Source organism: Anneissia japonica, unplaced genomic scaffold (genome assembly GCF_011630105.1).
Source record: "Anneissia japonica isolate Jap-2015-1 unplaced genomic scaffold, ASM1163010v1 scaffold685_len2926416_cov193, whole genome shotgun sequence".
NCBI lineage: Eukaryota > Metazoa > Echinodermata > Crinoidea > Comatulida > Comatulidae > Anneissia > Anneissia japonica.
This window is the reverse complement of record NW_022692922.1, coordinates 2,692,178-2,708,005: the sequence shown is the minus strand read 5'-3', so window position 1 is coordinate 2,708,005 and position 15,828 is coordinate 2,692,178. Positions and strand designations below refer to the sequence as shown.

General features: G+C 31.6%; 1 protein-coding gene across 5 annotated transcripts in view; it reads left to right on the top strand.

Moving 5' to 3' along the window:
* Positions 1–15,828, top strand: part of LOC117100539 (insulin receptor substrate 1-like) — a 72,520-nt gene that overhangs the window by 32,691 nt on the left and 24,001 nt on the right. For 3 of the 5 annotated variants that reach the window (XM_033240304.1, XM_033240307.1, XM_033240302.1), the window contains exons 5-7: positions 976–1,118; positions 7,155–7,373; positions 10,139–10,207. In XM_033240304.1, the coding sequence (XP_033096195.1) occupies positions 976–1,118; positions 7,155–7,373; positions 10,139–10,207 (431 nt within the window). The remainder of the gene's footprint in view (positions 1–975; positions 1,119–7,154; positions 7,374–10,138; positions 10,208–15,828) is intronic. The other 2 variants (XM_033240305.1, XM_033240303.1) reach the window with 1 other exon arrangement.

The window sequence follows — 15,828 nt, the reverse complement described above, 5'->3', positions numbered from 1 at the left end:
TATATTTACTTATATATTATTAATATACTTTGTAACATTTTATTAGCATCTCTTGGTGGTGATTAATATTCAGATTAATGTTTATTAGGTGATCTTCGAAAATGACATTCTACTAAATATTAAAGGTTAAAGGTAAAGAAAAATGGTACAACTTTTCTCCATAATGTGTGCATTTTTTATTGGCAGAAAATTGGATACAAAGATAGAACATGAATTTGGGAGAGTCAACAAAGAGGCAAAGGCTGTGGTGCTGATATTGAAACATTTGATCACTGTATGCAAGTGTGTTGGCCCAGTGCCATACTTACAAATAGGCACCTGTTTCTACTCAGGCCAGAAACCTGATTGTGGGGCAACAACATAAATCAAAAATCACATAAACAGTAACATACAGTATAGCACTGAGATATTAAAATTAAAAAAAAAAAAAAAATTTCTCCCATTTTTTTTTTGTTGAATTGCTCAGTCTGCCATTAATCATCTCTTGCAGTGAATTACAAGCATCTTATCTATCATTCATGACTAGCTTCAGTTATGTCAGACTGGTTATTAACATGCTGAAAAAGATGGATTGTCTTTAGTTGGAGGAATCTTAAGGAGGAAAGCGATCGGGAGATTGATAATCAGCTTCATTTCTCAAGTCCTCTCACCCTCTTCCTCCATCCTTTTTCATTTCACATTTCAGTTCCGAGCTTACAAAGCAGTACTTTCTTAAGTACTGTATGACTATTTCATCCTAATTTTCTGCTTTTTTTAAAAACTATAGCTCTATTCAGAGATTGGGAATCTAGATAATAAATTGGTAAGACGGAGGGGGAGTATGGCTTTTATTTTTTTAAAGCTACAGTTCCTGAAAAAATGTTAACCTTTGCTATATGTTTACATTAATATCAATAAATTTTATCACAGGGAATGAGGCAATTAAATCCATGACAGTTGTTAATAAGTTGTTGTTATTGCTTTTTATCTGTTTAGTTGTCGACAATTCGGCGATGTGGTCACTCGGACTGTTTCTTCTTCATGGAAGTTGGTCGTCAGGCACCGACTGGATCTGGAGAGCTGTGGATGCAGGTTGATGACACAGTAATAGCTCAGAATATTCATGAAGCTACATTGAAGTAAGTATCACTTTGAAAAGTGGTTTGATGCACCGGAGCAGTTGTGCTTTTTATCCTTCGCTATGCGTTTTGGTAATGTCATTAAGCAAGGCACTTTATTTGCATTGCTTCTCTTCACACAGAAGTATATTTAGGCGAGACTTTTTTATACCTTGTTTTTCAAACCCACCACCCGATGATTGCGAATAAAAATAAAATTTTATTTTTGACCAATTATCGCACCCACTGCCACAAAAAAAAAAATGGAAATTTTAGAAAAAAATGAAAGTTTTTCTTCATTTTTATTATACCTGTTGCTGCCTTAAAATCTCCAAAAGTAAGGTATGTATATTTCTTCCTAATTGTATGAATTTAAAGCATTTAAGCATCCTATTACTACACTGTTCACATTAACAATAAAATTATATTTTTCTTTTCTCCTCCATCTGGATGTTTTTGGCAAAAGAAAACATAAGAAAACTAAATTTTACTTTTATTTTTTTTCCGCCCTCCTCTGACGATTTTCCAAAAAACAACTAGTAAAAAAGTCTCGCCTTTTGGGTGCCTGCTGGGATTGTCCGTTCCTGCTCTGGAAAAAAAGTGCTTTGTATCTGTAAAGAAGAAGCTATGTAAAAACACGTTGTATCGTCATTGCGGACTTATAAAATCCGCATATGCCTTAAAACTAAAAGAAAATGCATACTTTTGGAGTCCGTACTGAGCCCAAAAAATCCGCAATGAAAATATAACATGTTTAAAACAAATAAATGAAATGTGAATCTGAGTAGGTATTAAAACAGGTATGCTTTTGTATCCTGTTACTGTGTGTGTGTTCCTATTTCTGCATCCATTGGGCTTGATAGCACCATGGTATATCAAGGTTTGTATCTGTCAGTTTGTCAATCATACTACCAATAAATTGTTCGTTTAATTGTCATTTAATTACTAGATTAATTAGTCATCACCATACGGCCATCGGACACTGCTTGCTTTGTCTTTTTTTGATGACCAGAACAAGTTTGATGTTCAATGGACTTGTCAATCAGTAAGCATTATGGGAAGATCATTGCCAAATCCATAACCGGTCTTAATAATTCCTACATAGGAATAGATGGCAATGGCCAAATCCATGACCTGTTGTGAAAATAACATTATGCTCTAAATTTAATGACAGTACTGTATGTATCAGATAACACATAGATTCCCTGACGGATTAATGATTCTGTTGTAATCCTTTTTGAGTTAATAATTGATAAATAAGATTAAAAAGGAACTATAAACACTAATTTTCTCGTGAACAAATATCCATTTACACTAAACCTTATTACCGCCCAAGAGTCGAGACTTTGTTTATACCTTGTTTAGTGAACCTGCTGACTGCAAATATTGATTAATTAAATATTAATTAATTTTATTTTTGGCCAATTAGCTCACCTGTTGCCACGAGAAAGTGGAAAATTCAGAAAAAAATAAAAGTTTCTTAAAATTTTTATTACGCCCTCAACTGCCTTGAAATCTCCAGATAAGATAAGATATATTTCTTCCTAATTATATAAATTTAAAGCATTCCTATTTTACATTTACCTATAATATTTTATTTTTATTTTCTCCTCCGTCTGGATGATTTTGGCAAAACTATTTGCTAAATAAGAAAACAATTTTATTTTTGTCTTTATTCCGCCCTCCTCCGATAATCTCTAAAAGAGTAAGTATGCGAAACAAGGAATAAAAAAATGTCACGTCTGAACTGTTGTTTCCTTTCTATCAATTAATATTCCCACTTCTAAATAATGGTCTCTTAAAATACAATTAGCCTATAATATTTTTATTATTCTTTTATCATTTAAATATAATTAAGTTTCTATTCATTCATTCTCAAATAAATGAATCTAAAAAGTTCATCAAAGGTCAATGACCTGTGACTGTTTGTGTATATTTGATTGGCCTGTCTCTATGGGATGCTGGCCACACCACAGTGGGTGTTGCCATCACTAAATGAGTTAGAGGCTAGTAAGCGTTAAACCACAACATAAGTTCTATAGAAAAACACATCTTTAGCTAATAAATATCACATGTTGTATAGGTTAAAAAATGAACATGTGATCTATTCTACCAACATGAAAAGTACTGTAATATTTGATGAAGTATAAATTATCTAAAAAACATGAAGCTATGCTTACTAGCTAATAATACAGCACTTCCATATGAATTCATGTTTATATTCGAAATCTTATATTCATTGACCATGATTTAATTTGATAGGAAATTCAAACACAGATTGATCATGGAGGTATCCATGGATTGATCAAACATAAAGCCGTCACCCAGTATCATATTTTTGTCTGACAGACAGTCTGGTGCTTTGGCAGACAACTGATTAGACTTGGATCGATGAAGTAGACCATTGTCCAACTTCTATCATCCATGGAATGGTGCAACTTGTATGAGTAAATATGTCTGAAACAAGAATACAATATTTGACAAAATCTGACCAGATTTTTTTTATTTTGATCAGACATAAATCTGATTGTGTGAAAATAAGGTGCAAATATATAAAAACTCTAAATGATACAATTATTTATTTATTTTATTTGAACCATATTTAATGAGGGTTAATCATCCAGCAGAAGCTGATCATTTGGGACAATAAAAATTACAGAAAACATTTTAAATTAGAATTAGAATCTGAATAGAATAAAAGAAAAACATTAAATACAAGCATTACTACATAAAATTAATATAACTAAAAGAATATGAAAATTATTACTAAAGGCAATAAAATCAAGTTCAAATAAGAAAATAAAAATATGTATTAAATAAATAAGAATCTTTTCATAAGAATATACAGTAAAAATGTAGCATCAAATAATATTAAGTGATAAAAAAATAAATATAAAAAAAGGGGGTGGGGGAAAAAGAAACCAAACAAAATAAAAAAAAAAACAAAAAACATGTAAGTAGCAATAATAAAAGAAATCAATCAGATTGAAAGTGACTTCCTATAAATTGATGTGTGTAGTCATACATAAATTTTAACAATCAATGAGTCTTTAAAAGTTTGGATATGATGTTAGTGTTCATGAATGATCTTCAAAATGGATAGGTCAGAATATTTACTTTTTTTTTACCAGGGATAGAACGATGCAGAAGTACATAATTTTTAAGTAGGGCCTACATCTTAATTATATAAATAGTAAGAATCATGTTTTTAAATAAATGGTTTAGTCATAGATATGAAAACTGTACTGGAGACAGTCTGATTTTCTTTGCATTGCAATTTCAAAACTTGCTTAGATTCTAAAGATAGATCTGTTTTATTATATTTTTCTGGTGTCGTGTTTCAGGTCTGTGCCAATATTCTATGTTATGTTTGATCAAATTATGAAACTAGGATACATATATAAGGCATAGCATCATCAAAGAACATTTCATTTTATATTTGAGTAATGAGAATATGAAAGCAATATTACACCATATTTACAATTTATTAACCCCTTTAATATTTAACACTACTATTGATTGTCTTTATTTGTCAAAAACCGAAAGGTCCACTGATTAATCTCAGATAAGAAAGTATAATACATACTCCAAGTATTGAAATACATGCCATCGTGTTGGGATTCAATATTTCTACATTAATTATGTCATCATGATGACATAATTAATGTTGAAATATTGAATCCCAACACGATGGCGTGTATTTCAATACTTGGAGTATGTATTATACTTTCTTGTCTTTATTTATCGTATTTATCTTCACCATGTGTTTGAAAATGATATTTAATACTGTAATAAACATTAAATATAATAAATGTTAAATTGATTAACATATTTGAATATTTGTGAATACTTAACCTTGATAAAATAGAATAAGATAGGGTTTCCAATATCTCCCTCAGTCCAGGTAAATAACTGTTGGAGTTCTGAGTTACTAACAGTAGAGGGCGCTATGATCTCTACATAATAATCAGCTAAAAGAAAACTAAAGTTTGTGATATAAGATCATCATGATAATATATAGTAATATTAATGTTTTCATTACATGTATATAAGTTAATATTTTTTTAAATTTTGAGTACGGTAACATTTGTAATGATAGCCATAAATAATATGTTGTTGTTTTCATGCTATCGACTATACAATTTTGGCAGTGATTTCAACATAGATAATCAAATGGGACATGTTAATTAATGTAATTATCGATTGCCATTTCACCTATATCAGTTGAGTCTTCTTTCTGTTCATGCATTTGGAACACAATGCATTGTGTTGTAAGTGACACCATCAATTTTGGTTAAATACTAATTTCTGTTTTTGAACATGATGCCATTTTGCTTGCAGCAGCTGACATCATTGTAGAATTATGAAACCAGCCTACAGGCTCCTTCATTTCCTAAGCAGCATCATTAACTCATTCCATCTAATAGGTGGATTGGAAAAGGATCAAATCTGGGTTACAGACGTCTCCTAGGCCTAGATAATCCATTCAATTTTCTAGAATTGTGTTATACTTGCTTGGGGGGTGGGAAAGAAATTCAATACATGTTGAATTTGTTGTTACAACCACCATTGCTTCCTTATCATTATTATGATTTATGACTTATTAAGGGCAATAATTTCAGACTTCATCATCATAAGCTACGTTACCATCATAATTCACTATCATCATCCCCTCCATCATCATGAAGGTCACCAAAATCATCATAGTATCGTCATCTTCATCACCCTATTATCACCACTATCATCATCTATGTCAACATTCACCACTCACCAATATGTTGATCAAAGATTTCTTTGACTGCCTAATACCATTTATTTTATCTGTTCATTTCCTGTGTACTATCTACTTTTCATCTCCAAACTTTTATGTTGAGTATTAAAATAGCAATAATTGTCAAAGTAAGAAATATACAATGAAATGTACTTTCTATTCCAGGCAATATAAGTTGAAACAGCTTAATATTGAAATATTGTTGACCATCTAAATATGACCCTTGTACTATCTACATTTCATCTCCAACCTTTATGTTGAGAAATACAGTGGTAATTGTCCAAGTACAAAATATACAATAAAATATACTTTCTATTCTAGGCAATATAAGTTGGAACAGCTTAATATTGAAGTAGTGTTGACCGTCTGAATATGACCTTTGCACTATTAACTTTCATCTCCAACCTTTATGTTGATAATTAAAACAGTAATAATTGTATAAGTACAAAATATATAATGAAATTCTATTCCAGGCAATATAAGTTGAAACAGCTTTAATATTGAATTATTGTTCACCATCTGAACATAACTTTAAGTCATAATTGACATTATAGTAACAGTAAAAACAACATTAGGCCAGAGAAAAGCTTTATGAGTGTCATATTGTTTGATTATTGAAGAAATAATAATTTAAAAAAAAACAAAAACAAAAAAAAACAAGGTTCTGGAGGGAAAAACATTTTTGCTGTGTTGTACAAATAAATTTTCCAATAAAATGAGAGGTGTTTGAAGAAACACATGGAAGTGGCTGATAAGGTACAGACTTCAAAGTCTTAGAAAACTCAGTTGTACTCAATATCCAAAAATCGTTTTCCTTCTTAAAAGCAATATTAAATATAAAAATTGTAAACCATGCCTAGTATTTCTACAGTGTATGTTAAAATGCTTTAATATATAATATATTTATAATTATTTAAAGTTATTATGTTTCTAAGATATGCACAATTTTTTTTGTATTGCATGTTTCTTGTTTCTGTCTGTCTACAACAAAATAAGTAAGACATTCTATTTTTCCCTCGAGGATGTCAATAATGTGAGGAAAATTTTGAACCATACAGTCCCCTTCGATGGATTCCATATGTTTTATGTTCTTTTACCCAGAATATTGTGTAACTGACATTACTGTAAGATATAACCTTGCATACCACCAAGTTGCTATTTAAAAATGTGTTTTTTTGTTAGTCTAAGTTAACAGTAGATATATAGATTCAGTAGAAGAAGATATTAAGCACATTTTCATTTTTCAATAAATTTTATAACAAAATTTGTTTTCTTTGTATTTATAGTGCCATGCAATCCATTAATCAGCTAGAAGAGATGCGACCACGTAGCCATAGCAACAACTCAAACGACAATAAACCTCATAGGAGGACAACACCCGGTTTAATCCCCTCTAGAAGAAACCGATGCGACAGCATGCCTGCACATTTATCCCAACCCCATATTAATAGCGACCGTGAAGAGGCACCTGTTCGGGATGAGCATGTCCCGCACAGTCCAGCAAGGTGAGTTTCTGTCAAGGTTTACTGAGTACATGATTCCTCGCACTGCTTTTAAGATTGTTGTGAAGGAGTTGTATTATGTGCTCCACTGTTACTGATGCAGCATTGGCCATTTCCCTCTCTTGTTCCATGTGGCGATTCTTGAATGCAGACTAGAAGTTTGTGTATGAGCCTGTATCAATTTGTTGCTTTGTTCTGCTTCTGGGTTTATGTATGAGTTTTGGAAATGTGCGCATTGCTCATTTACCTCCTGTACTTAGATATCATGAATCAAATATGTCAATTCTTTGCACTTAATGCCTTAGTGATATGTTCCACAGTGTTTATTAAATTCTTAAAACACTCTTCATCAATTTTATCTATATTTGTGTGATAGAGATTTACTGAAATATATTAGTGATTCTTACTCAGTAACAATGGTTAAACATGTCTCCACTAGCATTAAGCAAACACAATTACTAGTCATTTTGGAAGTAATAATAAGTAAGATGTCATTAATACTAATTTTGTATTAACAAATCCTCTCAGAGAAGATCTAATCTTCCAAGACACACTGAAAGTAATTGAGCGATTACCACATCTTCATCTTCTTAAAAAAAAACTTATATAATTTGAATGGAAGTAATTTTTCCGAGTCAGTGGTGTAGAATGAGTTTGCAAGTTGAAATTGCAAGATTTCTTCACATAAATGGCATTTATGTTCTGTACCTTGCTCATATACACTTGGTTAATTCTAATATTGCTTTTATCAATTATAGATGACTATTAAGTCATGTCACAAGAAAGCTATTTTCAGTGCTATACTGTCCAACTATTTCTCAATATGCCCTGTCACGTTTGTATCACTCGTGAATTCCAGCATATTTGCTTTGAGGCTGTTTTTTTCTTCTTTTCGATGTTATTTACGTGCAGATCTGTACACGACTTGTAACAAATTGAAAATAGAAAAACATCTGCATATGACATTGGCGTCTTCTTACTACATTTCCAAATTCTAAATCATTTTATGTCTTTCATCGTAGAAGTATTTTTGATTGTAACCTATTGGATATTTACCGAAACAGTTGTATTTGCATTGTGATGTTCATTCTTTGCATTCATCACTGACTTGTAATTGTACAATATCTAAATTAAATATTTTCCTTTTGAGCATCTGCTAGCATTTGGAAGGATAATGAGGGAACTTTTTGTGATGATAAAAATGACTAACATCTCCTAAAAATGACTTACTTCTTCCCTTTAAAAATCTCCCTGTTTAGACCTACGGTACCTGAAGGGGAAAAAGATACTAACCCTTTCTATGAAGACTAACAACTGAACCTTCCCCTTAAAACTATATTATAAATTCTCCACCACCACTCTCTCCCCCCCCCTCCCAAAAAAAGAAAAAAAAAATGAAAAAGCTTAATCCTACAGCCTGAAAAAAGCTTCTTTCCTATAGAAAAAAGGCAAGTTACTCTGTTAAAAGGCAGTTCATTGTTCTCGAAAAAACTATTATCTTTAAGTTATAGATGGAGATGTTTCTTCATGCCAGTTCAATATTACTCTATGGGATTTACCAATTATTTGCTTTTATGAAATACCTTCAGAGGAGAAAATGTGTGTCCTTAAGGAGAAATCAAATAGAGAGTACTGTAACTATCCTCTAATCTTTTTTTTTTTGGGTCTGTAATAGCTTGGCCACAGAGCTCTGCAGTTGGTAGATCAACCAAACATGTTAATTAGTAAATAAGACAGTTAATTTTTCTTAAAACCTATTTAATGTGTCATACTTTAGTATTGGTGTCGTTTGTCTGTTATCTTTGTGCTTTACTCTGTATGTATTTAATGCTGCTTTGTTACCCATTTGCTTGTGAAAAATTATCCCAGTTGCTGACTGGAGATAGTTTTATGTGCATAATTCTTATGAGGCTTTTAACTCATTAGAAATACAGTGTTGCATTCTGTGTGGGTTCATACAAGGATACTAAATTCAAGACCTTAATTTTGACACACCTTTGTACTACAGGATATTTCCACATGGGTTAAAGGATGGGGTGCACTCCTTCTCAAGTACCACATTCCATGGTTCAATTCTCGCTTTGTTGCTATTGTTGCTTTGCATCATAACTAGTGCTTTTGGATGAATAAATGTATAAACTATTTAAAAATGAAAATTAACAGTAATATAAAGTGGAAAATACTATTTCAGAAGTTAAAATGAAGAACACTGATGTAGTATCTATCTTCTATAAGTTTTCACTAGTATATAATAAATAATTTCCTTTCTTAGATTTTAAAGATTGTAGATTTTGTACTAGTAACGTCATGGTAGCTGCTGGGTATACAATCAGTAGTTCCAATTGTAGAGGTTTCTGGGGTGTACCTCCAAATACTGTACTTCTTTTGGTATACAAGTGTACTATCAACATATACTTGTGGTGTAATAATTTTTGAGTATGATATAAATAGTGTTAATTCAATTTTTTTTTTTTGACTTTTTGATTTTATTCTGATATTTTGTAAACATGCTATATGACAATTTAATAAAAATTGTCAGTTATCCTATTCTTATATAAATAATAAAAGTATTATTAATGGAAATGCTTCAAAATACAGTATGTTGCTAATGGTAAAAATATGAAAAAAGGTAAGAAATTATGGTAAAGCCACAAAAATGCAACTTCTTCCAAAGAAGATAATTTTGATATATTTTGATATTATTTCAAAATAATTGTCCTAAGTGTTAATTTGCTCTCTGTTGATTGTCTCTGTGTTACCTTAAAAAGCACTGCATTCAGGTCACGGACAAGAAGTGAAGGCGAGGGCCATTTTAGAACTCGCTGGGGAAAACTAAGGTAGTATCTTCTGTTTTGCACCGAGTTAATTGATTTCAATGGGAACTTGTTTTAATGCTATATTTCATAATTTAATATTTTTGTTTTCATTCATTATATTTTTCCTTTATTTCCGTCAGAAAAAAAAAATCTATTTATAAAATATCAAGCAATTTTGCTTTAATAAACATCTCTACTCTATATTTTTTTCTTATCTCAAACAGCCAAATTTATCTCTTTTCCTGAATATTTGCCCAAAATTATTTGTAAACATTTTGAAGAGGATTATTCTCCCACTGAAATCTTAGCTCTGTGTAGACCATGTAAAAAATATTTGTTGATTGTTACCTACACACTCAGTAGCGATGCCCTGCCATTAATTTAGTTTTATAAAATCTCCCAACTCTGATCATAAATGGAATAAGTTGTATATAAATCCCATTAACAGCCCTATCATCTACAGTACATGCATAAGCTATTTGGATAGCTTTATAGAAAGCACATAGCGCACAGTTGTGGATTAAGAAATTTGCTGATAGGGGTTCTTGTGCAAAAGGGAGGTACAAACCAAGGAGCCTTTTAGGGCCTATGGTATTGTTTCTTGATAAAGGTGTAAAAGGGAGTGGTCCTATGGTGTAGTTATGGTAGAATTGGTGTTTCTAGACCACAATAAGGAACATTGCTTGAATCAGCAAGTTAATATATTTATCAGCAGTGGCGTATCTAGAAGTCTTGAAATGGGGGTGCCGTTGAGGGGCGCGAAGGTGAAGTGGGTGAAGTGGCTCGATGATCAGTTGAGGGGCGCTAATTCGCAAAATATGGTGATTTTAGGTGATTTTTAACTAATTGACCGTGATTTTTTTTGGGAGAGGTGGGGGGGGGGGCGACTGGGCGCACAAGCTCTCCCCTAGATATTCCATTGTTTATCAGTGAAGCTCAAGACCCGAGGGGGACAACATTGGGCCTATTCTCGTTTGACAAGGAGGAATTTTACCCTGACCCTTCCTTGGCCCCACCACTGACTGCACAGCATTTACCAGTAATCACTACAACGCATGCTCAAAAATGGGTACCTGCACATTTTTTACCTGAGGAACTGTGGGGTTTAATAAAATACCCTCTCGCTACTCACAATTTTGAAAGAAATGACAATCAACAATTATTTTGAACTTGGCCTTGTGTCTGATGTCACTGCTAAAAAAATCATTACATTGATATATATATACTGTCTCTTATACACATCTAGATGTGTATAAGAGACAGCACTCATCTTCTGTCATTTATAGTTATGATTGTTTTCATATACAGTAGTTGCACTTTTTAGGTTATTACAGTAGTTCCAAGCACCAAGTTTGATTGAAGAATTCCTTTTCACCAGTACATTTAGATTGAGGTGTTTCTGTATGCATTTTAGTTATTTTTTGGTAGAGGTATATGCAAATATTTCTACTAGAAGACATACACAGTCCATGGAGGTATACATAATAAGATGAATATTGTTTATACCTCCATGCAAAAGCATACTTCCATGCACAGACACATTATTATATCATACATGAGTACTGTTATTATAGATAATGAGTGAGTGGGTGTGTATACTGTAAGCTAGTGTAATCAAAATTGACTATACCCTCTAGAGGAAAGTATGAACCTCCCAGGAATAGTATTAATTACAAATAATATTTATTGGCATATTCCGCCCCTGCTTAACACCATGACAACTACATACTGTGTCATGATTAATCTCTTCACATACATGTTTCATGCGCTGTAAGTCATGTAAATATAAGAAATGTGTAATTTTACAACAATATAATTGCTTTACAAAAAAAAAAAATTAAATAGTTGATCAGTTCTAAACATAAATTTCTCAAAATCAAATCAAGATGCTTTTAATAATACTAAAATTTGTGTAATCATAATAATCATATAAAACATTGACTGCCATATTAAGGGGTGTGGCTGCCCTTAGTCAATCCAAGGGAGAAATTTTGAGCAGACAGTCTTTATTTGAGGAATATAATAAAATGCATACACAAACCAAAAAAACAAAAACACGATAAAATGATAGATCTTCTATCCGGATGCTTGCTACACTGGTTGGCATAGTATATTTTGTTAACATATTACACTGATTACATTGTTAACAAGAACTATTACTGCAACCTTTTTCAAATTTAGTATCAGCATATTTGTAGCTGACAGTCAACGACAGTCTGAAAATCCTTTCTCTGTTTATTATTATCAAATTTTACTAGCAAGTAAATGTTCATCAAAACCATAGTAAAATATTAATGATAATCTGTTATGCTATAATTATTCACACAATTGAATGCGGCTGTTCTTAAAGTCAATGACTGCGAATGCATCCTTCAGTTCATGGAAGAAAACAAAATTTAACAGCACTTGAACCGAACAACGACATCTGTTGGACCATCATCAACAGTATATTAACTATCGAGACAAAGGAAAAGTGATTTGCCAAATGCTGATGGACATATGCAGAATTGAGAAATTTATTGCGCGGTTTTAGATCCACGAGTGACATAAGTTGATATTTATGTGTAACAATCAGCACGTTAAGCTTCGCTGTTGCACTTGCAGCTTAGCTCAAATTTGATGGGATATTATCAGCAACAATGCTTCTGTTGTACTGACGCAGAGTAATTAATATGGACCATATCAAACCTTAGGCGGAAATATGTTTGTCCTTGCGTTATGCGTTTGTCAATGTTGTAGGCTTAGATCTTCTCTTGTGTTTGTAAGCGCAGGGTATTAAACATGATTTTCAACTATAACTGTTCCGTTTTCCTTTCAAATTATGTAATCTTTAAAGAATAGCTAAAAAAGAATTTTCCCTGAGATTAAATTTTTCATTGTGTGGGGGTATATTGTGATTTTTAAGTGCGGGCTTCATAAAGAAATGCTAAAATGGGAAATTATCAGGTAATAAGACACTCGTCAAGATAATGCAGCATTAGCTTGACTAGGAAAATTTCAACTGGAAATATATTAACCCTTTATTATATTTCTAAGTGCAAGATATTAAACATAATTTTAAGCTATAAATATATATTTTTTTAATCAGTCATTAGGAATTTGTAAAAAGTGGTAAAAAAAATAATTATGACTTAAGTGTGGAACTTCAGAAGGAGGTTAGAATATGCTATTATTATTAACTGAAAAGAATTAATAGAGATAATTTAGACATTATATAGATAATTTGCTAGTCTTTTTGTTAATGTTATTTGTTTCCACCTCATTTTTGCAATGATTCACAATTTACAGAATGACCAAAGAAATATCTACACTTAATAACTTGAAACATTTTTTGATATATTGCTTTGTCTGTATACTATGTTGTATACACGTATACATACATTCTATGCATTGACATGCTGTATAATATTGATAACTTCAGTTGTCAGTATAAGAGCAATCAAAGAATTAACATCACAAAACATATTTTAAAATAATACAGTAATACCTCTACATCAGTACCTGAACTGGTATAAAATGCTTCAATTCAAAGTGATGCTACGGTACAGATGTGCGTTAAATGATGTAGAGCTGCAGTCTAGATTGTATGCCAATGGATAATTAATTCTTAACAACCATGTTTATTTAGGTCATGTGAGGCAGTTTGCTGCTACAGGAACATGGGAGCTTTCCTGTGTAATGGTAGTAACAAGATTATGCCACAAATTAAGGAGATATATTATGAAATTTGAAGCAGAGAATAGTCCATGGTTGTCATTGCAATAATAATATATCAACTGATTATTTAATGAATGAGATTGAATATAGTGTAGGGAGGGACAAAATGCTTGTACAGGGGGAGACACCGAACTTGATAAAGCATTGCTTTTTTGTGTTTTAACTAGAGGGTTCAAATACAAGTTACCATAGTTAAGATAGGTAAAAGGAAGTCACCTCTAGAGGTAGTCTGTAGGCTGCCCACAGGAACAGAAATTCTGATATTAAGGAAAAGGAGCATATGCAAACTAGGATTTTTGCGCTATTGAACTTTGGTGATTACTTGATTAAAAAAAATATCCTTGCATATCAAAATCACCACTACAGTATAACTACCCTAATCATCAGCATAATTATTATTAACTTGTCTAATATCTACACCTTCATAAAGCTATTCATATGTGGCAAAGACTAGCTAAACCAAACACTTGTCAGAAATCCTGTTTCAGAAATAATGGTCAAAACATGCTGAAATGTCAACATTTTTTAAATCTACTTTATTGCACTAAACTGCAGTAACCTTTATATATCTATACATCATGCTATGCTGTTATTTTCCCCAGTTTCCATGTTAAAACAACAATTTTTAACGAGTTGGTGATGGTTTCTGCATGAGAAATTCCCAAAATCATAAACTTTGAAGGCTGATTTCTCGAATATTGTTCTTTAGGCAGCTGTATGTTTAAACTCCTGTAACTTCATAAGGAAGTGTCAGATTTAAATAATTCTTTTACCATTTTATCTTTCATTTTACTGTTCAACCCTGTATTAATAACTAAGAATTTATTTTTGCGACGAGTGACTAATTTGACTTATCTTTGCCACATATATGTAAACATTTATATATCTCAAACAAAAGACCAAAGCCATGATTTCATTCACAAGTTCATTCATAAAAAATAAATATTTATAATACTTAAGAATGTATACATGTCCTTAGTACTTTTTTATCTAAGTTGTTTTGGTTTATATACATTTTGGAGTTGGTTATAATGGTCTTTCTTCTACAAACATCATCCTGCCATCATATAATGTGCTTTGCTTTGTTTTTATGTTCGTTAAAAAAATGTACTCAAACGAAAGCAAGTTTTGTATAGTTTTAAAAGTGTGTACGCTTGCCTGTCTTTTAAATGTAGTTTGTGATGTATGTTTCAGTCATGTTGCAAAAGTACTCCATGTTTGTATATATTATATATATTTATATGTTTTAAAATTGGAATTTCTTGGTTCATCTATAATTGTACTGGAGACTTCTTGTCTCACTCTTACTTCTGTTTGGTGGTACTGTTTCTCCATGATAGTATGTCTTTTAGTTGACATTCATATTCCAGTATAAGTTTTAAATGTCCAAGTATTTTTAATAAGTATCTTTTCTTTTGGTTTGTTAAATTATTCAGAACTTTCTTTATCATTATTTGTGTTCATTTTGAATCTTTATGGCCAAATCTGTATTGTGATTGGATGATTCATCTATCATTTTTAGTTTGTAAAGTTATTCAAATTTGTTTTGAATATTTGGCCATAGATCTGGGTATCCTTGTTCATTATTGTGCATATATTATATCTATCAATTTTGTTTTCTGATGGAACATTTGTGTTGCTCACCAAATAGTATAATTGCCACCTATAGAATTAAAAATTCATTTGCATAAATCATTTGTAGAAATGGTTGAAATTGCGTATATATAATCTTTTGTTTAAAATAGTTTAGTTGTAGTGCAATGAGTTTAGTTGAAGTGCAATCTGCACAAGTTACTACCAAATTAATATTTGATTTAATGTGCGCCTGTACCACTTTGTTAAGTAATTTTTTTGCACAGGCATTTATTCAAATAATGTCCTTGGGGCATTTATTGTTGAGAAGGGTTTTTGAGTGGAGTGTTTAT